Below are 17,522 nucleotides of genomic sequence, written 5' to 3'. Positions count from 1 at the left end.
ACAGCCCTTCTGTCAGTACTGTTCACCCCAGCCCTTCTGTCAGTACTGTTCACCCCAGCCCTTCTGTCAGTACTGTTCACCACAGCCCTTCTGTCAGTACTGTTCACCCCAGCCCTTCTGTCAGTACTGTTCACCCCAGCCCTTCTCTCAGTAACAGAGGCAGTCAATACAAAATGCAGGATGGCACCCAATGATATGGCAGAAAAACAGTCAAGGACTTTAAGTCTTAAAGAGAACAGACTTCCTGCTTTGGAGTGGCTAGGAAGCTCACCAGACCTGAATCTGACAGAGAATGTATGGGCACACATTAAGGAGCAGGTGGGTGCCATCCTGACCCCATCAGTTTCATGCCTGCAGGAGGCCCTCACATGGGTCTGAAGGAACACAAACCAAGACTACTTCAAAAACCTGGCTACCAGCATGCACCAGTGCTTTCAGGATGTCACAAGACTCAGAGATGTTACTAAATATTAAAAGAAATAAATGCATTATTCATAACATTTCTCATTTTCTTTTGTGGTAGTAAGAAATTATTTAAAATTTTTCACTTGGAGATGGCAAGGTCTCGTCTTTATCTGTCGATACTGTGTGTGTGTGTGTGTGTGTATATATATATATATATATATATATATATATATATATATATATATATATATATATATATATATATATATATATATATATATATATATATATATATATATATATATATATATATATATATATATATATATATATATATATATATATATATATATATATATATATATAGTTTCAAACCCAGGTTCCCATCACCAGCCTCCCACAGCACCTCCACCTCTGCGCGGCAACCCTGGGGTCAGAACTCGCATTTTGCTGGTGCAAGGGAGGAAAGACAACCTGAGCAAGGATGGATATATTTCTGATAGTGAATGATGTGTTGAATTGCTGTGTCGCTGCTCACTGCGGTGGTTTCCCGAAGAAACTGCACAAAATGGTAACATTTCGCACCAAACTCTAACCATTGTGTTCAAAATTCATTCATGGAGGCCTTGCAGAGCGACTCCACTGGCGGAATGAAGGTTGTATATAGCTTCAAGAAACAATCTCTCTCTCTCTCTCTCTCTCTCTCTCTCTCTCTCTCTCTCTCCGTTACATAACCCAGCCTCTCTTCCGAAGTGTCTGGCAGAATAGAGGAAGCCGTGTGTGTCTGTGTGTGTGTGTGGCAACCAGCCAGACACGAAAATTGTTACATAACGAAGGACATTGGGGAGAACATGAAGAATACGCTATAATGCAGTAATACAAGCGCTGCACTTCAGTCAATACAATACTAAACCACTGTACAAGATCACACGTGTCCCTCGGAAATGTGATGATGTAACGATAACACCCAGAGGAGGGGAAATGTTCAAGTGGTAGGTGGTAGGGGACATAAGGGTGACGTAAGCAAAACTCTTATAGTCAGTAAGTAGAAAATAACATGAAATGATGAGTAAGCTTAAAAAAAAACGTAAAAAAAGATAGGAAGGGGTTGTTGCTCAAATGGAGTTGTAGATTAATTAAATAGATTCAGTAATCAGGGTGTTAGTGCTGAGTCGTTATACTTTGAAAAAAAAGTAGTATACTAATTTATGGATGAGGATAAGAGGTGGAAATAAGTAGGCATGTGTAGGTTTGATGAGTTACTTACCGTAATTGTTGCCCCGTTGGAGAAAACTTATCGCCAAAAGAAGACCATATGTTAGATCACACATGTAAACAAGAAGGAGAAAGGCGATGTTGATTTGAGTGTCTGTGTGTTTGCTGTTTGTATACATTTCCCCGTAAGGTAAGCAAGTCACGGGGAGCCACGGGGGATGTGTTGGAAGTGTGAGATATGTGTGTGTGTAGTGTGAAGTGGGTGTTGTAAGTGTTGAGTGTGGTAGTAATGCAGACAACACGAAGAGTGGAAGTCTCTCTCTCTCTCTCTCTCTCTCTCTCTCTCTCTCTCTCTCTCTCTCTCTCTCTCTCTCTGTGTGTGTTGTTATTTTCTGTTATTTTGTTTTCGTGTTGTGTTCCTCAGGGAGACAAAATCGCACGGCTCAGGTTAGTTTCAAGGGTGTCCAGGGAGGTGTTGAAGCCGGTTAGGTCGAGGGTGAATTTACGCAAGTGAACCATCTAACATTTTCGGACGAAACTACATTTTTCTGTTAGATTTTGATGTGTTTTTGGATGAATCTATTAAATGTTTCCAGTACAAACCAGGTATATATATATATATATATATATATATATATATATATATATATATATATATATATATATATATATATGCCTCACACATAATCCAATGATTTGTGATGAAAACAATTAGATTCATCCAAACAAAAAACAAAATCTACCAGAAAAATGTTTTGTACTCATACACATAAAAAAAAAAATGGAGCTTAGCTAAACCTAACCAGCCTAACTACCAAACCTACCCTAACTAAACCTAACCAAAGTAAACCATCCTAACCAAACCAACCTAATTAAACCAACCTAACAAAACCCAATCTAACCTTACTAAACCTAACTTAACCCATCCCAGCCTAATTAAACCTAACCCTAACCTACCTTAACAATAAATTTGATAGCATATGTTTTATACAGGAACTGCCACATGTAGGACTCATGGATTCCTGCACCAATCCTTCTGTTCTTGTGTTGGCTGCTTCTTGTAAAATCTGTTTGTCATTACATCTAATAACATTTGTTCTCCATATGAATAATATTTGTGTATACTTCCTGAGAGAGAGAGAGAGAGAGAGAGAGAGAGAGAGAGAGAGAGAGAGAGAGAGAGAGAGAGAGAGAGAGAGAGAGAGAGAGAGATAACAAACTAACACACCTTTTATCTCCACAGCCAAATACACACACACACACACACACACACACAACCCAACACACACACAACCCAACACACACACACACACACACAAACACAACCCAACACACACACACACACACACACACACACACACACACACACACACACACACACACACACACACACACACACACACACACACACACACACACCCCAAACAAAACAAAAAAAACATGAGCATATCACGTTTCTTAACCACAGCCACCATCCCTAACCTCGCACTCCATCACGCTTCACTACCGCTGTGGCGAGAAGCACCCCTAAAATTCACCACAGCCGCCACATTCACCACAGTACATCATAGACACTACACAAGATACCCTGAAAACAACAACAATGGGAAAAGGACCATAGGAGACACAGAGCCGAAGGGAGATGGGTTTCTTAGGGTTCTGGAGTTCCCCAAGGCCTCTAAGGGGTCTGGTATGGTCTCAAAGGAAGATCCCAAGAAGGCTGATGACTGGAACGACATTTTGAACAGGTGGTATCAGCAGTATCAAGATTTTGTTGGCATTACTGATCTGAAGAAGGCTCAGGACAGAGTGACAGAGGTGAGTGTGTGTGTGTGTGTGTGTGTGGGAGAGTGAGTGACAGACAGGAAGAGAAAGACTGAGTTTGAGAGAGAGAGAGAGAGAGAGAGAGAGAGAGAGAGAGAGAGAGAGAGAGAGAGAGAGAGAGTTGTATATATAACTGATAAATAATTTTTCTTTATCCTTTCCTCCAACACTTCCATCCATACTTCTACCCCCCTCCCCTCTACTCTTCCTTTCTTCCTTTTCTCTCTCTCTCTCTCTCTCTCTCTCTCTCTCTCTCTCTCTCTCTCTCTCTCTCTCTCTCTCTCTCTCTCTCTCTCTCTCCTCCCCCTTCCTCCTTCCTTCTCTTTATACCCTCCCTTGACAAACTCTTCCTCCACCCCTCCTTCTCTCTCTCTCTCTCTCTCTCTCTCTCTCTCTCTCTCCATTCCTCCTTCCCCTCTTATCTACCTTTTTCCACCACTTGCCCCTTCCTATCTCCTTACCTAGCTCCCTCTCTCTTTCCTCCCCCAGCAAACCCGCTCACTCTCCCCACTCTCCCCCAGCTGTCAGAGGGCCTTCTGGCAGCGCAGGGGGAGCGGCGGCAGCTGCAGAGGGAGATAGAGGACCTGCAGGCCAGACTTGTGCAGAACCACCAGCACATCACCAAGACGGAGCAGTACTCTCAGGAACACATGCGCCTCTTCTCCCAGGTGTGGCCGGAGTGGTGGTGGTGGTTTAGCTGGTTGGATTTTTTTTTGCATTTTTTTGTTTTTCTCGAGGTATTTTTTTTTTTTTTAAAGGGGATGTGGGTTTTTTTTTTTTTCATTTTTAGAGGATTTTTTTTAGTTGTTTGGTGTGTTTTGTATTATTTATGGTGTTTTCTTGAGTAAAAACACCCATGTGATGCTTTCTTCACTTTTTTCTTTTTCTTTTTTTTTTTTAATAATCCAACCAAACCTGCCCACAAAGACACCCTGTGATGCCACCCTGTGATGCCACCAGCACTGTGCACACCACAGCACCCTGCCACTGGAAGGGCTTAGTGCAGTGCTGTGCCACTGCACTGGCTGGCACCACAGGGCAGGCCAGTGTGGTGTGGGTGGCATGTGGCAGAGGCAGTGTGTGTGTGTGGCTCCTGCACTGGCAGGGAGGGACACAGACACCACTGGACTTACCTTTGGCCCACACACTGTCCTTGGGGTGGCCACATGCTGGCCTGGGCTGAGACACCACCAACACAAATTCTTGAGTCACTTCTGGGTGTCCATGGAACTGTTGGATGATCTGTTGGAACAAATTTGAAAAGACATTGCCACAGCTGACAACAAATTGAGATTCCATTTCTCCGGAAGAAAAAGTTGTTGTAACAATAGGGTTTGATTGGTTGGCATCCCAGGCCAGGACAGCCAGTGGCAGCACAGTGTGGCCTTCACACCACCCAGTTTGCACGCTGCCTTTCATTACATGTACTGCCACCTGTGTGCTATGAGTGTGGATGGAGAGCAGACCTCCACCTGTGTGAGAACTGTTGTTGGAGGGAAAGCTGTGTGTGTGTGTGTGTGTGTGTGTGTGTGTGTGTGTGTGTGTGTGTGTGTGTGTGTGTGTGTGTGTGAACGCCTCCACTGACTCGCACTGTGGTGCATTGCCACAGTGTACACTGCCCACTGTGAACACGCCCTTATTTTTAAAATAACCAACCCAACCTAACCACACCTGCCTGCCCGCACACAGGCACGGGAGTTGAACGATCAGCTGCGGGAGGTTCGTGGTCAGTTTGCGGGGTACGAGCAGACAGAACGTGACACCTTCACCCAGCTGTCCGCTGCCATCCGGGACTGCCACGAGAGGGAGCGCATGCAGGGCCGAGCAGGGCAAGTACTGGTGAGTGGCTGGTGGCGGTGTGTGCTGATGGAATGCACCCTCACCTCATCTTATTTAAGTTTGTCTAATTGACTAATTTTAATATAACTTGCTGGTGGATAGATGGGGGGGATGTATGCTACTCTAACCTAACTCATCCTAATCTAACCAAACTTATCCCAACCTAACTTAACCTAACCTAACTTAACCTAGGTGTATGAGGGGAAAGTACTAGTGAGTGATGGGAGCCGAGCCACTTTTAATGGTCAGTAGCTGCCATCTATTCTCACCCTGTTACTGTCACCCTGTCCTCATCCTGTCCTCTTCCTCTGTCCTCACGTTGTCTCCCTGTTCTCATCCTGTTATCATCTTGTCTCCCTGTTCTCATCCTGTTATTACCCTGTCTCCCTGTCCTCACCGTATTCCCCCCCCTGTGTCACCCTCAGGTCCATCATCGCGTCAGTGGTGTCGGCGGCGCTTGCCTCGGTCATCACATCCGTCAACAACTGGGTCAGGATACGAGAAATTAAGGATCACGTCACCACCTCTCAACAGTCTCTCCAGGAAGGCTACCAGCAAATGCACCATGATATCCTCGCCTCACTCGCCTCCCATGCATCCCAGGGACTTGCCATGCCTCCCCAGGTTACACAGGACACTGGGGAAGGGGGCCAGGGGGTGAAGGTACCTGGGGAAGTGCCTGGGGCTGGGGAATTCAAGGGGGAAGTGAAGAGTGTCAGGGATTTAGATGTGGGTGGTGTGTCAAGTTTTGCAGGGAGATTCGAGGAGTTGAGTGGGAGTTTTGGGAGTGTTGCCGAGCGGATGAGTAGAACGGCGGATGAGCTGACGGGTGTGGCTAAAGATGCGGCGAAGATCTCTCAGGTCGTGGAGAAACTGACCAGTCTGTCGCAGGAGTTGATGGGAGCTGCGGAAACTTCAAGACAAGCCATGCAACACCTGACCAAAGCTTCCGAGAGTCTGATCAGCCAGCTCTCGGCTGTACTAGCACCCAGGGAGGGGGGAATGGTATCCTTGCCGGCGGAGGTGGTAGTAGGAGGTGGCAGTAGTAGTGGTGGTGGTGGTAGTGGTAGTGGTGGTGATGTCAGCTACCCCAGAGTTGCAGCCACAATGCTGGTTGGTGCAGCTCTGGGTACCTTGGTGACTGCATTCTTCCTAGGGGCTTTGGGGGGCTCTGGGGGCTGAGACACACACACACACACACACACACACACACACACACACACACACACACACACACACACACACACACACACACACACACACACACACACACACACACACACACACAGAGACAGAGGGTTAAAAGTTGAGGGAATGAAATAGAATAAGGAGAATGAAGGAAGGAAAGAGAAAAGTAAATAGATGGGAGAGAGAAGAAAGGAATGAACACACACACACACACACACACACACACACACACACACACACACACAGAGACAGAGGATTAAAAGTTGAGGGAATGAAATAGAATAAGGAGAATGAAGGAAGGAAAGAGAAAAGTAAACAGATGGGAGAGAGAAGAAAGGAATGAACACACACACACACACACACGCACACACACACACACACACACACACACACACACACACACACACACAGTAGTAAATATTGTGCATAGATTAGAGATATGAATTTTCCTGTCATTATTTAGTGTGTGTGTGTGTGCGTGTGTGAGAATATTTAATTTCTACCTCATTTTTTTTTTTTTCTACATTCCATCTGTATATATGTATGTAACACACACACACACACACACACACACACACACACACACACACACACACACACACACACACACACACACACACACACACACACACACACACACTTTCTCAATACAAACTATTTAAAGAACCCAGAGAAAGAGAGAGAGAGAGAGAGAGAGAGAGAGAGAGAGAGAGAGAGAGAGAGAGAGAGAGAGAGAGAGAGAGAGAGAGAGATTATTGACATTATGGGTAGGCCTAAAATACCGTGCGTAGGCCTCCCTCCTGTGGCTTGTGCAGTCATAGAAAATGGGTTATGGGGATGTGTATGTTAATGTTTATTTATTATTATTATTATTATTATTATTATTATTATTATTATTATTATTATCATTATTATTATTATTAGTTATTATTATTATTAGAGTGTGTGTTTGTATTTTTGTTCTTGTTATTTGTTCAGTTATTTTGTTTGATTATTTATCTTTCTTATTTTCTTATTTAATTATTATTATTATTATTATTATTATTATTATTATTATTATTATTATTATTATTATTATTCTAGTGTGAATGGTCATGTTTGTCTTACTTAATTTTTATTTTATTTTATTTATTTATTTATTATTATTGTTATTCATTATATGAGTGAGAATTATTATATTTTTGTCAGGTTTGTTATTCTGTTGTTACATTATTTTTATTCTATTCATTTATTTATTGGTCTTCATATAGAAGCATTCATAATTGTAACAAAAAAGAAAAAAATGTAATATAGATTTGAATTCATAAGGACACATCTTTCAAGTCCCCTAAACAAAAAAAAAATAAATAAATAAAAGTAAATAAAAAAATAATAGATAAAATAAATAATAATAATAATGATAATAAAAATAATCATCATCATCATCATCATCACCATCATCATCTATCTATCTATCTATCTCTATACCAGGCCCAGGCAAGGCATCATACACACACACACACACACACACACACACACACACACACACACACACACACACAATAAACCGTTTATTATTATTATTATTATTATTACACACACACACTAAGCCACATCAGCCCCTAGTGTAAAGTAGTAATAGTAGTAGTAGTAGCAGAAGACTCAAGTTATTCAGACACTCCTTGCTACCTAACCTGATTTAGAGAATTGAATGGGTTGGCTGTTGTTGTGTTACAGGCAAGTTGTGAAGGTTGTTAATGTATTATGGTAACTTTTGTACATAGATTTTTTATTTTCACTCTCTCTCTCTCTCTCTCTCTCTCTCTCTCTCTCTCTCTCTCTCTCTCTCTCTCTCTCTCTCTCTCTCTTAATAAAAGAAAATTTCATGTATAGGCCTATTTTACAAGCCTAAAGAACACACACACACACACACACACACACACACACACACACACACACACACACACACACACACACACACACACACACACACACACACACACACACACACACACACAGGAGAGAGGGGGGGGTGTTGATGGTGTGTACTTTGGACTTAAAGGTGTTTGATGAGCTGCCCCACAAAAGACTCTTGTGGAAACTGTAAAATACAGGAGGTGTAAAAGGAAACACTGTTGAAATGGATAACCAGTTTTGTGATGGTCAGAGAAATGGGAGCTGTGATCACAGACAAAAATTCCTTTTGGAGAAAAGTAATTTGTGGAGTCCTGCAGGGATGAGTCTTGGCACCAGTGACGTCTGCAGTCTGTGCGTGACAATATGGAAGGAGTGACCCATTGCCTGAGTGTTTGGTGGTGATGCACTGCTGGTGACAGAGGTGGAGAGGAAGGCGGAGTGTGCAGCTTTGCTACAAGATCTCGGTGTAATCTGGGAGTGGAGTCAAAGGTTGGAAATGGAATTCACCACAAAAGAATGTGGAGCAGTAAGTCTGCACAAAGTAGTAAAAGAGCCGAGCATTGTCACACTCTGGCAGAAGAGTTCACTGGAGTGTGGAGTGAGGAGAAAGACACTTGAGTCACAGAGACATGTCACCAGGATAACAAGTGAGACCTACAATTTGCCGAGAAACAAAAACTGCTTGTAATTACCTGGACGAGGATATGACGAGGAAATTGATTGTGACCGTGATAAGACCACAATTGGAATATGCTGCGGTGTTGTGGTCTGCAAGTACTAAAAATGAATACAGAGAACTGCAACAAACATGCCTCTGTATAACGTGTCATTTGAGGGGAAACTGAAGAAACTAAATCTCCTCGCTCTGGAAGGAAGAGAGAGAGAGAGAGCAGATCTGATTACTGTGAGGGAAGACTGAAGAAACTAAATCTCCTCGCTCTGGAAGGGAGAGAGAGAGAGAGAGAGAGAGAGAAGAGAGAGACGAGAGAGAGAGAGGAGAGAGAGAGAGAGAGAGAGAGATGAGAGAGAGAGAGAGAGAGAGAGAGAGACAGATCTGATTACTGTGAAGGGAGACTGAAGAAACTAAATCTCCTCGCTCTGGAAGGAAGAGAGAGAGAGAGAGAACAGACCTGATTACTGTGTACAAGATCACATCAGGAACCGAGGAATTAGACTGTGGAGACCTGGTGGTGCGAGATCATGGCAGTGCAAGAGGACGTGACCTGACTTGAGGTGAAGGGAGTGTGCAAAAGGAGTACAGAAGGGGACAGCTTTCCACACTGAATTGTTGGAGTCTGGAGCGAGCTGTAAAGAGACATGGCACGTGCTGGGGCAATATGTGGTTGTCAAGAGAGAGGATGGATGATTGTAAATACTGACGCAGGACAAACTACAACTAAGTAAACACACACACACACACACATGCAGGCAGTAACAACACACAAGTAACAAATGTATATAATCAATTACATATAAAATTACATGTCACAGTTGGTTATTACATTTTTTTTATCTTTAGTAGTGTAAAAGTGTAATTAGAAGTTAAGTATATTTACATATAGTGTTCCCTGTACACACACACACACACACACACACACACAATTTTAATACAAATGTCTTCTTTTTTATTTCCTCTCTCTCTCTCTCTCTCTCTCTCTCTCTCTCTCTCTCTCTCTCTCTCTCTCTCTCTCTCTCTCTCTCTCTCTCTCTCCCTTCTTTTTTCATTTCCTGCTTTTCTTAATTGTTTCTTTCCTCTCATTCTTTCTCTTTATTTTTGTGTCTCTTCTTTCTATCCCTCTTCCTCTTTACTTCTCTCCTTTCTTCCTTCTTCTTTTTCTTGTCCTATCTAGATTTTACAGAAAGAGAGAGAGAGAGAGAGAGAGAGAGAGAGAGAGAGAGAGAGAGAGAGAGAGAGAGAGAGAGAGAGAGAGAGAGAGAGAGAGAGAGAGAGAGCACTTTACTATTCCTACTATCAAGATGGCGGCGGCGGTTGATAGTACAGGTCAATGGTGGTCTGGTGGCAGGGGCGGAAGTGATAGTCAGACCATCCGACCGAGAACCGACCATCCGCCTTCTTGAAGTAGTCAAGGCCACGTCCTATCTTGACTACCCACCCATTGTTTAGCCTGGAGGAAGAGGAGGAGGAGGAGGAGGAAAGAGGGCAGAGAAGGAGGAGGAGGAGGAGGAGGAGGAGGGGTAGGAAGGAACATAAAAGGAGGAGGAGGAGGAGGAAGAAAGAAAGAAAGAAAGAAAGAAAGAAAGAAAGAAAGAAAGAAAGAAAGAAAGAAAGAAAGGAAGGAAGGAAGGAAGGAACATGAAAGAGAAAAGAAGGAAAGAAAAGAACAAGAGGAGAAAGAGAAAGGAAGATAAAGAAGGAAGAGGAAAGAAGAGAACAAGAGGAGGAGGAGGAAAAGAGGAAGAAAAATAGAGATGATGATGGTAGTGGAGGAGGAGGAGGAGGAGGAAAGAAAAAGAGGAGGAGGATGAGGACAAAAAACATGGAGAGAGAGAGAGAGAGAGAGAGAGAGAGAGAGAGAGAGAGAGAGAGAGAGAGAGAGAGAGAGAGAGAGAGAGAGAGAGAGAGATTAATAAACTGAAAAAATACAAAACAGCATACACACAAAGATGGAGAGACAGCTAAGAGACAGAGATAAACAACAACAACAACAATAACAACAACAACAACAACAGGTAAACAATCTCACCTAATCTCTCTGTCATGGATGGTCTGAGAGAAAGTTGTGTTGAGAGAGACACTGTGTTTCTGCAGTGACCCTTCTATCTCTCTCAGTCTGTCTCTCTGCATGCTGTGGGGGAGAGAGACAGAGGGAAGGTTAGCTAGTCTCTCTCTCTCTCTCTCTCTCTCTCTCTCTCTCTCTCTCTCTCTCTCTCTCTCTCTCTCTCTCTCTCTCTCTCTCTCTCATCTTTTTTCATATCTACTTCTCCTCTTCCTCTTCTTCTTCTTTCTCCTCCTCCTCTGCTACTACTACTACTACTACTACTACTACTACTACTACTACTACTACTACTTACTCAGGGTCGGAGGGGTCGAGGGAGGTAATAAGAGAGATGGAGGAAAGTTTCTCCGCTTTCCTCACCAAGAGTTCGCACAGGTGGAGGAAATTGTAAATCTGGAGAGAAGTGATGGAAGGTTAGTCTCTCTCTCTCTCTCTCTTTCACTTTTATTCCTTCATCTATTCATTGTATCTTTTCTTTAACTCTTTCTCTCTCTCTCTCTCTCTCTCTCTCTCTCTCTCTCTCTCTCTCTCTCTCTCTCTCTCTCTCTCTCTCTCTCTCTCTCTCAGTCACCACCAAGCAGCACCTGATGAGTGGAGCGGATGTACGCGTCCTCCACCACCACCTCAGTCAGGGCCGGGGTGATGACTGGACCAAACACCGTCTCGTAGCTGTGACCTGTTGACCCCTCTGCTATCTGGATCTGTGGGGAGAGGGGGTGTGAGTGGGAGGAAGAGTTGGTGAGGGAGAAGGGGAAATGATGCAGTGAGTGTGTTGTGTTTTGTATTAAGTGTAGAAGTGGTTGTGTCTCTCTCTCTCTCTCTCTCTCTCTCTCTCTCTCTCTCTCTCTCTCTCTCTCTCTCTCTCTCTCTCTCTCTCTCTCTCTCATTGTACATCCCCCTTTCAAATCAGCAGTCAGTTTTTGCACTCCTGAATTGCTGAAAATACAAAAAAAACTGCTAAACTATCTACAAATTTTATGTTTCTCTTTCTTTTTTTTTTTTAATTGGTAAACCTTTAATTTTTGTGTGTGTCACTTTGCTATTAAATTCTCTCCTTACTGGTGCACTTGATCTCCTTAGAAAACAGCACCAGCATCTTCCTGACTTTTTTCATCACAATAAATAACATGCATGCACAAGAACATATTTTGCTTTAATTTTTCCTAGGCATCCTCGCCCCTGCTGGGAAGTGGTAGCAAACTTCAGGAAATAAACAGGAAGTACAGACAAACAAATAACAAAGCGAGGAAAGAAACACGGCAAGACAAGAAGCGAGGAACGCGTTATTGCAAGTCTGTGTGAGGGAAAACCCGAAGGTATTTTGCAAGCACATCCAGGATAAATTAACTAACGAATCAGGCGCACCAGGTCTCTGCATACACGGTGAACACACAGCTGTCACTCACACAGATCAGGAAAAGGCTGACGTACTGGCGAACTATTTCACTGAGGCTTTAAGAGAGGAACCAACAGGGCCGTGCCAACACTTCCAATCAAGCAAGTCCTGGCACGCAGAGTTTTACAGCAGGAGAAATAAGAAATAAATAAACTGGAAGGTAACAAATCACTGGGACCACAGAGGAGGTAGAATGGATATAATAGACCCCTTGAAAATTATTTTTGACAAGTCATTTACCGGAAAGTAGAACACACTGTGATTTTGAAGCAAGAGAAGTGTACTGATCCTGGGAATTACAGAGCAGTAAGCCTGACAGGTGTGGCAGGTGGACTGATGGAGCCTCTCATCACAGAGGACAATGCATCATGTGAAGTCAAATCAACTTTACAGTAAGAAACAATTTGGATTTCTGGCAGGACACTCAGCAGTCTTACAATTAATGAAGGTAATGGACGACTGGACTCAGGAACTGCAAGGGGTGATGCTGTGGCTGTGGTCTAATGGGACTTGAGGAGGTTACTGGAAAAAATCAAGAGGTACAACATGAGAGGGGAAGTGCTGCAGCTGGATGTGTAGAAGTGGTAATCTCTCTCTCTCTCTCTCTCTGCTGCTTGCTGGTGGGAGACAACGTGTGGCTGTGAATGGCCGTCACTGTGACTGGCATGGTGTGAAGAGTGGAGTTCCTCAGGGGTCAGTGTTGGGACCACTATTGTTATATATATATATATATATTATATATATAATATATATATATTATATATATATATATATATATATATATATATATATATATATATATATATATATATATATATCAATGATTTACCCGAAGTTATTAGAAATGGCAGCAAGATGTACTGATACACAGATGACACCAAAGTGTACAGTAATCAATAAAGAACATGTTCAAAAGGACATGATCTGTATGAGGGACTGGTCCAACAAGTGGTTCTTGTTGTTTCTTCCATAGAAATGTATATACAGGGTGAGGCAGAAGTGCCTCCCATATTTCAAACTTTCACCTGAGTGTTGCTAATGAACTTCAGCAAGTGTTAATGGTGTCTTCATTCAGCCAGTGACTCAACATTTGTCCAGGCACCGTCATCCAGCAGTGCGGTGTGGACTGTGACCTGTGATGAGTTGAAGAAGCTTTCTGTGCTGCAATTACACACTCGCTATTCTTCACAAACATCTGTGCAGCAAAAGCTTGGTGTGCACCAGTCCACACCGCACTGCTGGATGACGGTGCCTGGACAAATGTTGAGTCACTGGCTGAATGAAGACACCATTAACACTTGCTGAAGTTCATTAGCAACACTCAGGTGAAAGTTTGAAATATGGGAGGCACTTTTGCCTCACCCTGTATATATGGTTTGCAGGGTGACACAGGAAATGAAGGACACCACAAGGAAGTGCCAGTGGAGGAACTCACCTCAGAGAAAGACACTGGAGTTGTGACAGATGGCAAACTAAGCTCTGAACACCTGGCACAGAAAATAAATAAAGCAAATAGTATAGTGTGGATTATAAGGGCATTTGTGACTTTGGACAAGATCTTTGAGGCCCTGTGTGTACCACTAGTCAGACCAGAGACAGAGTATGCAAATCAAGTTTGGGCACCTTAACTAATGAGAGACCTCCAAGCAGCAGAACACGTACAGAGAAGAGCAAGCAGACTGGAGGCACCCCTGAGGAACCCGACGTGTGAGGAGTGGCTGCGGAAGCTGGAGCTGCCAATGCTGGCTTGCAGGGGGCACAGGGAGGTGTGACAGAGACAGACAAGATTCTGGCCGGAGTGTGTGACCGGGACGTGTGTGAGGCGTCTTCATGACACGGGAAGATGGGACAACGAGAGGGCTAGATGAAAGGAAAAACTTGTGTAATGGTTAATGATTGGAACAGACTACCCAAGAGTGCAATCAGTGCCAAGACAGTGATAAACCTTGAAATTAATTAAGCCAGAGTATGGAGAAATAAGGATTTGATCTTTTAACCATAAAACTAAAATTCAGGATAAAGAAAATGGAATGACTACTGCCACCACCACCAGCACCACCACCACCAGCCACCACCACCACTAGCACCACCATCACCACTAGCACCACCACCACTAGCACCACCACCACCAGCCACCACCACCACCACCAGCACCAGCACCAGCACCACCACCAGCCACCACCACCAGCACCACCACACCATGAGGTACAGAGGCAATGAACACGCCTCATGGTTTCTGCCACAAAAACTACTGAAAGAAAATGAAGGAAGGGAAAGCCTCACACCCCACTGGTCTGAAGAGAAGAGGCCCACTCACCCAACCTACCCTGATCTAACCTGAACTAGCCTAGAGACGAGGGCCACTAACCTTATTTAACCTACATTAACCTAAGCCAAGCCCTAACCTAACCTACCCTACCCCAAACCCACCCTAGCTTAATCTAACCAACCCTACCCTACCCCAAACCCAGCCTAGCTTAACCTAACCTAACCTATCCTAACATACCCAACCCTAATCCAGCCTAGCCTAACCTAACCTTACCTACCCTCCCCTGCCCAGCCCAGCCCCAGCTCACCTGCCTGTGGGTGCAGGTATCAGCACGCTGCCTCGCTGCTGCTGCCTTCACCGCCTCCGCCCGCCCCAGGTACTCCTCTGTCTTCTTGCGGAAGTATGCGCGCTTAGACTCATCGTGCACCTCTGGGGGTGAGGCAGTTTGGTTAGGTTAGGCTAGATTGGGTTAATGTAAGGTAGGGTAAGTTAGGTTAGGTTAGGTAAGGTTAGGTTAGGTAAGGTTAGGCTAGATTAAGGTTAGTAGGTTAGGGCTAGGTTAAGATAGGTTAGGTTCAATTTTATTTTGTTGGGTATGGGTAGGTTAGGTTAAGTTTTGAATAGGTGCATGAGAGACATCCCCCCCAAAAAAAAATAAAATAAAAATAAAAATAAACAAATAATAAGTAAATAAAATAAATAAATAAATAAAATTAATTAATAAAAAAATGAAATACACACAAAACATAGCAAACACACTCAAACACACTCAAAACACACAAAACACACACAAAACACACTCAAATATACACAAAACACATCAAACACACTCAAACACACACACAACACACAAAACACACTCAAATATACACAAAACACATCAAACACACTCAAACACACACAAAACACACAAAACACACACAAAACACACTCAAATATACACAAAACACATCAAACACACTCAAACACACACAAAACACACAAAACACACACAAAACACACTCAAATATACACAAAACACATCAAACACACTCAAACACACACAAAACACACAAAACACACACAAAACACACTCAAATATACACAAAACACATCAAACACACTCAAACACACACAAAACACACAAAACACACACAAAACACACTCAAATATACACAAAACACATCAAACACACTCAAACACACACAAAACTCCAAAACAACCACACACACACACACACACACACACACACACACACACACACCAGTAATGTTTGTTGTGTACATTAAAGATATGCCAGACAAAATAACCAGTTAGAGAAGCTTACTTGCAGATAATACCAAGCTATTGAGAAAAATAGAAAAAGAGGAAGGCTGCACAGCACTCCAGCAGGACCTGAACAAGATCTGGGAGTGGAGGCAAAAGAGGCAGATGGAATTATAAGGAAGGAAATGCAGCGTGATACAATCTGGCAAGTGGCAAGAGACAGATGGCAGATTGTTCACTGGGGAAGGAGAGAATCAGCAAAACACCACAACAAACACACCTTGCAGTAACAATGAGTGGTGACAAAGACACCACCTTGCAGTAACAATGAGTGGTGACAAACACACCTTGCAGTAACAATGAGTGGTGACAAAGACACCTTGCAGCAACAATGAGTGGTGACAAAGACACCACCTTGCAGTAACAATGAGTGGTGACAAAGACACCACCTTGCAGTAACAATGAGTGGTGACAAAGACACCACCTTGCAGTAACAATGAGTGGTGACAAAGACACCACCTTGCAGTAACAATGAGTGGTGACAAAGACACCACCTTGCAGTAACAATGAGTGGTGACAAAGACACCACCTTGCAGTAACAATGAGTGGTGACAAAGACACCACCTTGCAGTAACAATGAGTGGTGACAAAGACACCACCTTGCAGTAACAATGAGTGGTGACAAAGACACCACCTTGCAGTAACAATGAGTGGTGACAAACACACCACCTTGCAGTAACAATGAGTGGTGACAAAGACACCACCTTGCAGTAACAATGAGTGGTGACAAAGACACCACCTTGCAGTAACAATGAGTGGTGACAAAGACACCACCTTGCAGTAACAATGAGTGGTGACAAAGACACCACCTTGCAGTAACAATGAGTGGTGACAAACACACCTTGCAGTAACAATGAGTGGTGACAAAGACACCTTGCAGTAACAATGAGTGGTGAGGTGTCACACAAACACACACAGAGGTCACAGGACAAACATTTCACCCGGTGACAAACACAAGGTCACCACTCACGCATGGGGACAAACAAACAACAAAACAATTCCCTGTGACCAACACACACCCAAGGCTGCAGTGTGCCGCCCTGGTGGTCGCTGCCACCAACAAGTCTGTGCCAACACTGCAAGGGATGCAAACACCTGCAACAAAGTGACCTGCCCCTTTGAGGGACCTGCCCTACAAAGGAAGGCTGTCTGAATCATGTCTTGTACCACTGCAGCACAGAGAGAGAGAGAGAGAGAGAGAGAGAGAGAGAGAGAGAGAGAGAGAGAGAGAGAGAGTCACCTGACCACACTGTACAGGGAGATAGCTGGAAGGAAAGACCTGGACAGGGAGGAGGCAGGGACTTGGTGAGGTGCAATACCTAACCTAACCTGATCTGATGGAGATGCCATACAAAGAAAGACTGTCTTGTACTATTGGGGCAGAGAAGAGAGAGAGATATGGAGAGAGATAAGAAGACAAGACAGGACTAACACACACACACACACA

General features: G+C 43.6%; 2 protein-coding genes across 6 annotated transcripts in view; one reads left to right on the top strand and one right to left on the bottom strand.

The window, feature by feature from the left end:
- Nucleotides 1-1,045: 1,045 nt before the first annotated feature.
- Nucleotides 1,046-6,881, top strand: LOC135095370 (uncharacterized). Of its 3 annotated transcripts, none has more exons than XM_063996143.1 (5): nt 1,046-1,061; nt 2,864-3,438; nt 3,966-4,112; nt 5,134-5,283; nt 5,709-6,881. In XM_063996143.1, the coding sequence occupies exons 2-5, from the start codon at nt 3,061-3,063 to the stop codon at nt 5,790-5,792; spliced, it is 759 nt and encodes a 252-aa protein (XP_063852213.1). In that variant the 5' UTR covers nt 1,046-1,061; nt 2,864-3,060; the 3' UTR covers nt 5,793-6,881. The 3 variants fall into 3 exon arrangements, with proteins under 3 accessions (XP_063852213.1, XP_063852214.1, XP_063852212.1); XM_063996144.1 differs by lacking the exon at nt 1,046-1,061 and adding an exon at nt 1,659-1,810 and having other exon boundaries at nt 3,089-3,438; XM_063996142.1 differs by lacking the exon at nt 1,046-1,061 and adding an exon at nt 1,677-1,810.
- A 2,932-nt stretch (nt 6,882-9,813) lies between these two features.
- LOC135095368 (MIT domain-containing protein 1-like) overlaps nt 9,814-17,522 on the bottom strand; it is an 11,187-nt gene continuing 3,478 nt past the window's right edge. For all 3 annotated transcript variants that reach the window (XM_063996137.1, XM_063996140.1, XM_063996139.1), the window contains exons 3-7: nt 15,078-15,199; nt 11,690-11,806; nt 11,401-11,498; nt 11,073-11,174; nt 9,814-10,493 (exon numbers count right to left, since the gene is read on the bottom strand). In XM_063996137.1, coding sequence (XP_063852207.1) covers nt 10,340-10,493; nt 11,073-11,174; nt 11,401-11,498; nt 11,690-11,806; nt 15,078-15,199 — 593 coding nt within the window. In that variant the 3' untranslated portion in view covers nt 9,814-10,339. The remainder of the gene's footprint in view (nt 10,494-11,072; nt 11,175-11,400; nt 11,499-11,689; nt 11,807-15,077; nt 15,200-17,522) is intronic.

The sequence above is a fragment of the Scylla paramamosain genome, chromosome 49 (genome assembly GCF_035594125.1).
Source record: "Scylla paramamosain isolate STU-SP2022 chromosome 49, ASM3559412v1, whole genome shotgun sequence".
Lineage (NCBI taxonomy): Eukaryota > Metazoa > Arthropoda > Malacostraca > Decapoda > Portunidae > Scylla > Scylla paramamosain.
Note: the sequence above shows the minus strand (reverse complement) of the source record. Positions and strands in the feature narration are given on the sequence as shown.

What these genes read in the sequence shown, in the direction of transcription:
- LOC135095370 (XM_063996143.1), top strand. Translation starts at nt 3,061, where the DNA reads ATGAGCATATCACGTTTCTTAACCACAGCCACCATCCCTAACCTCGCA. An exon ending in CTCAGGACAGAGTGACAGAG is followed by an intron (nt 3,439 to 3,965) that starts GTGAGTGTGTGT and finishes ACTCTCCCCCAG; the next exon opens with CTGTCAGAGGGCCTTCTGGC. An exon ending in ACATGCGCCTCTTCTCCCAG is followed by an intron (nt 4,113 to 5,133) that starts GTGTGGCCGGAG and finishes GCCCGCACACAG; the next exon opens with GCACGGGAGTTGAACGATCA.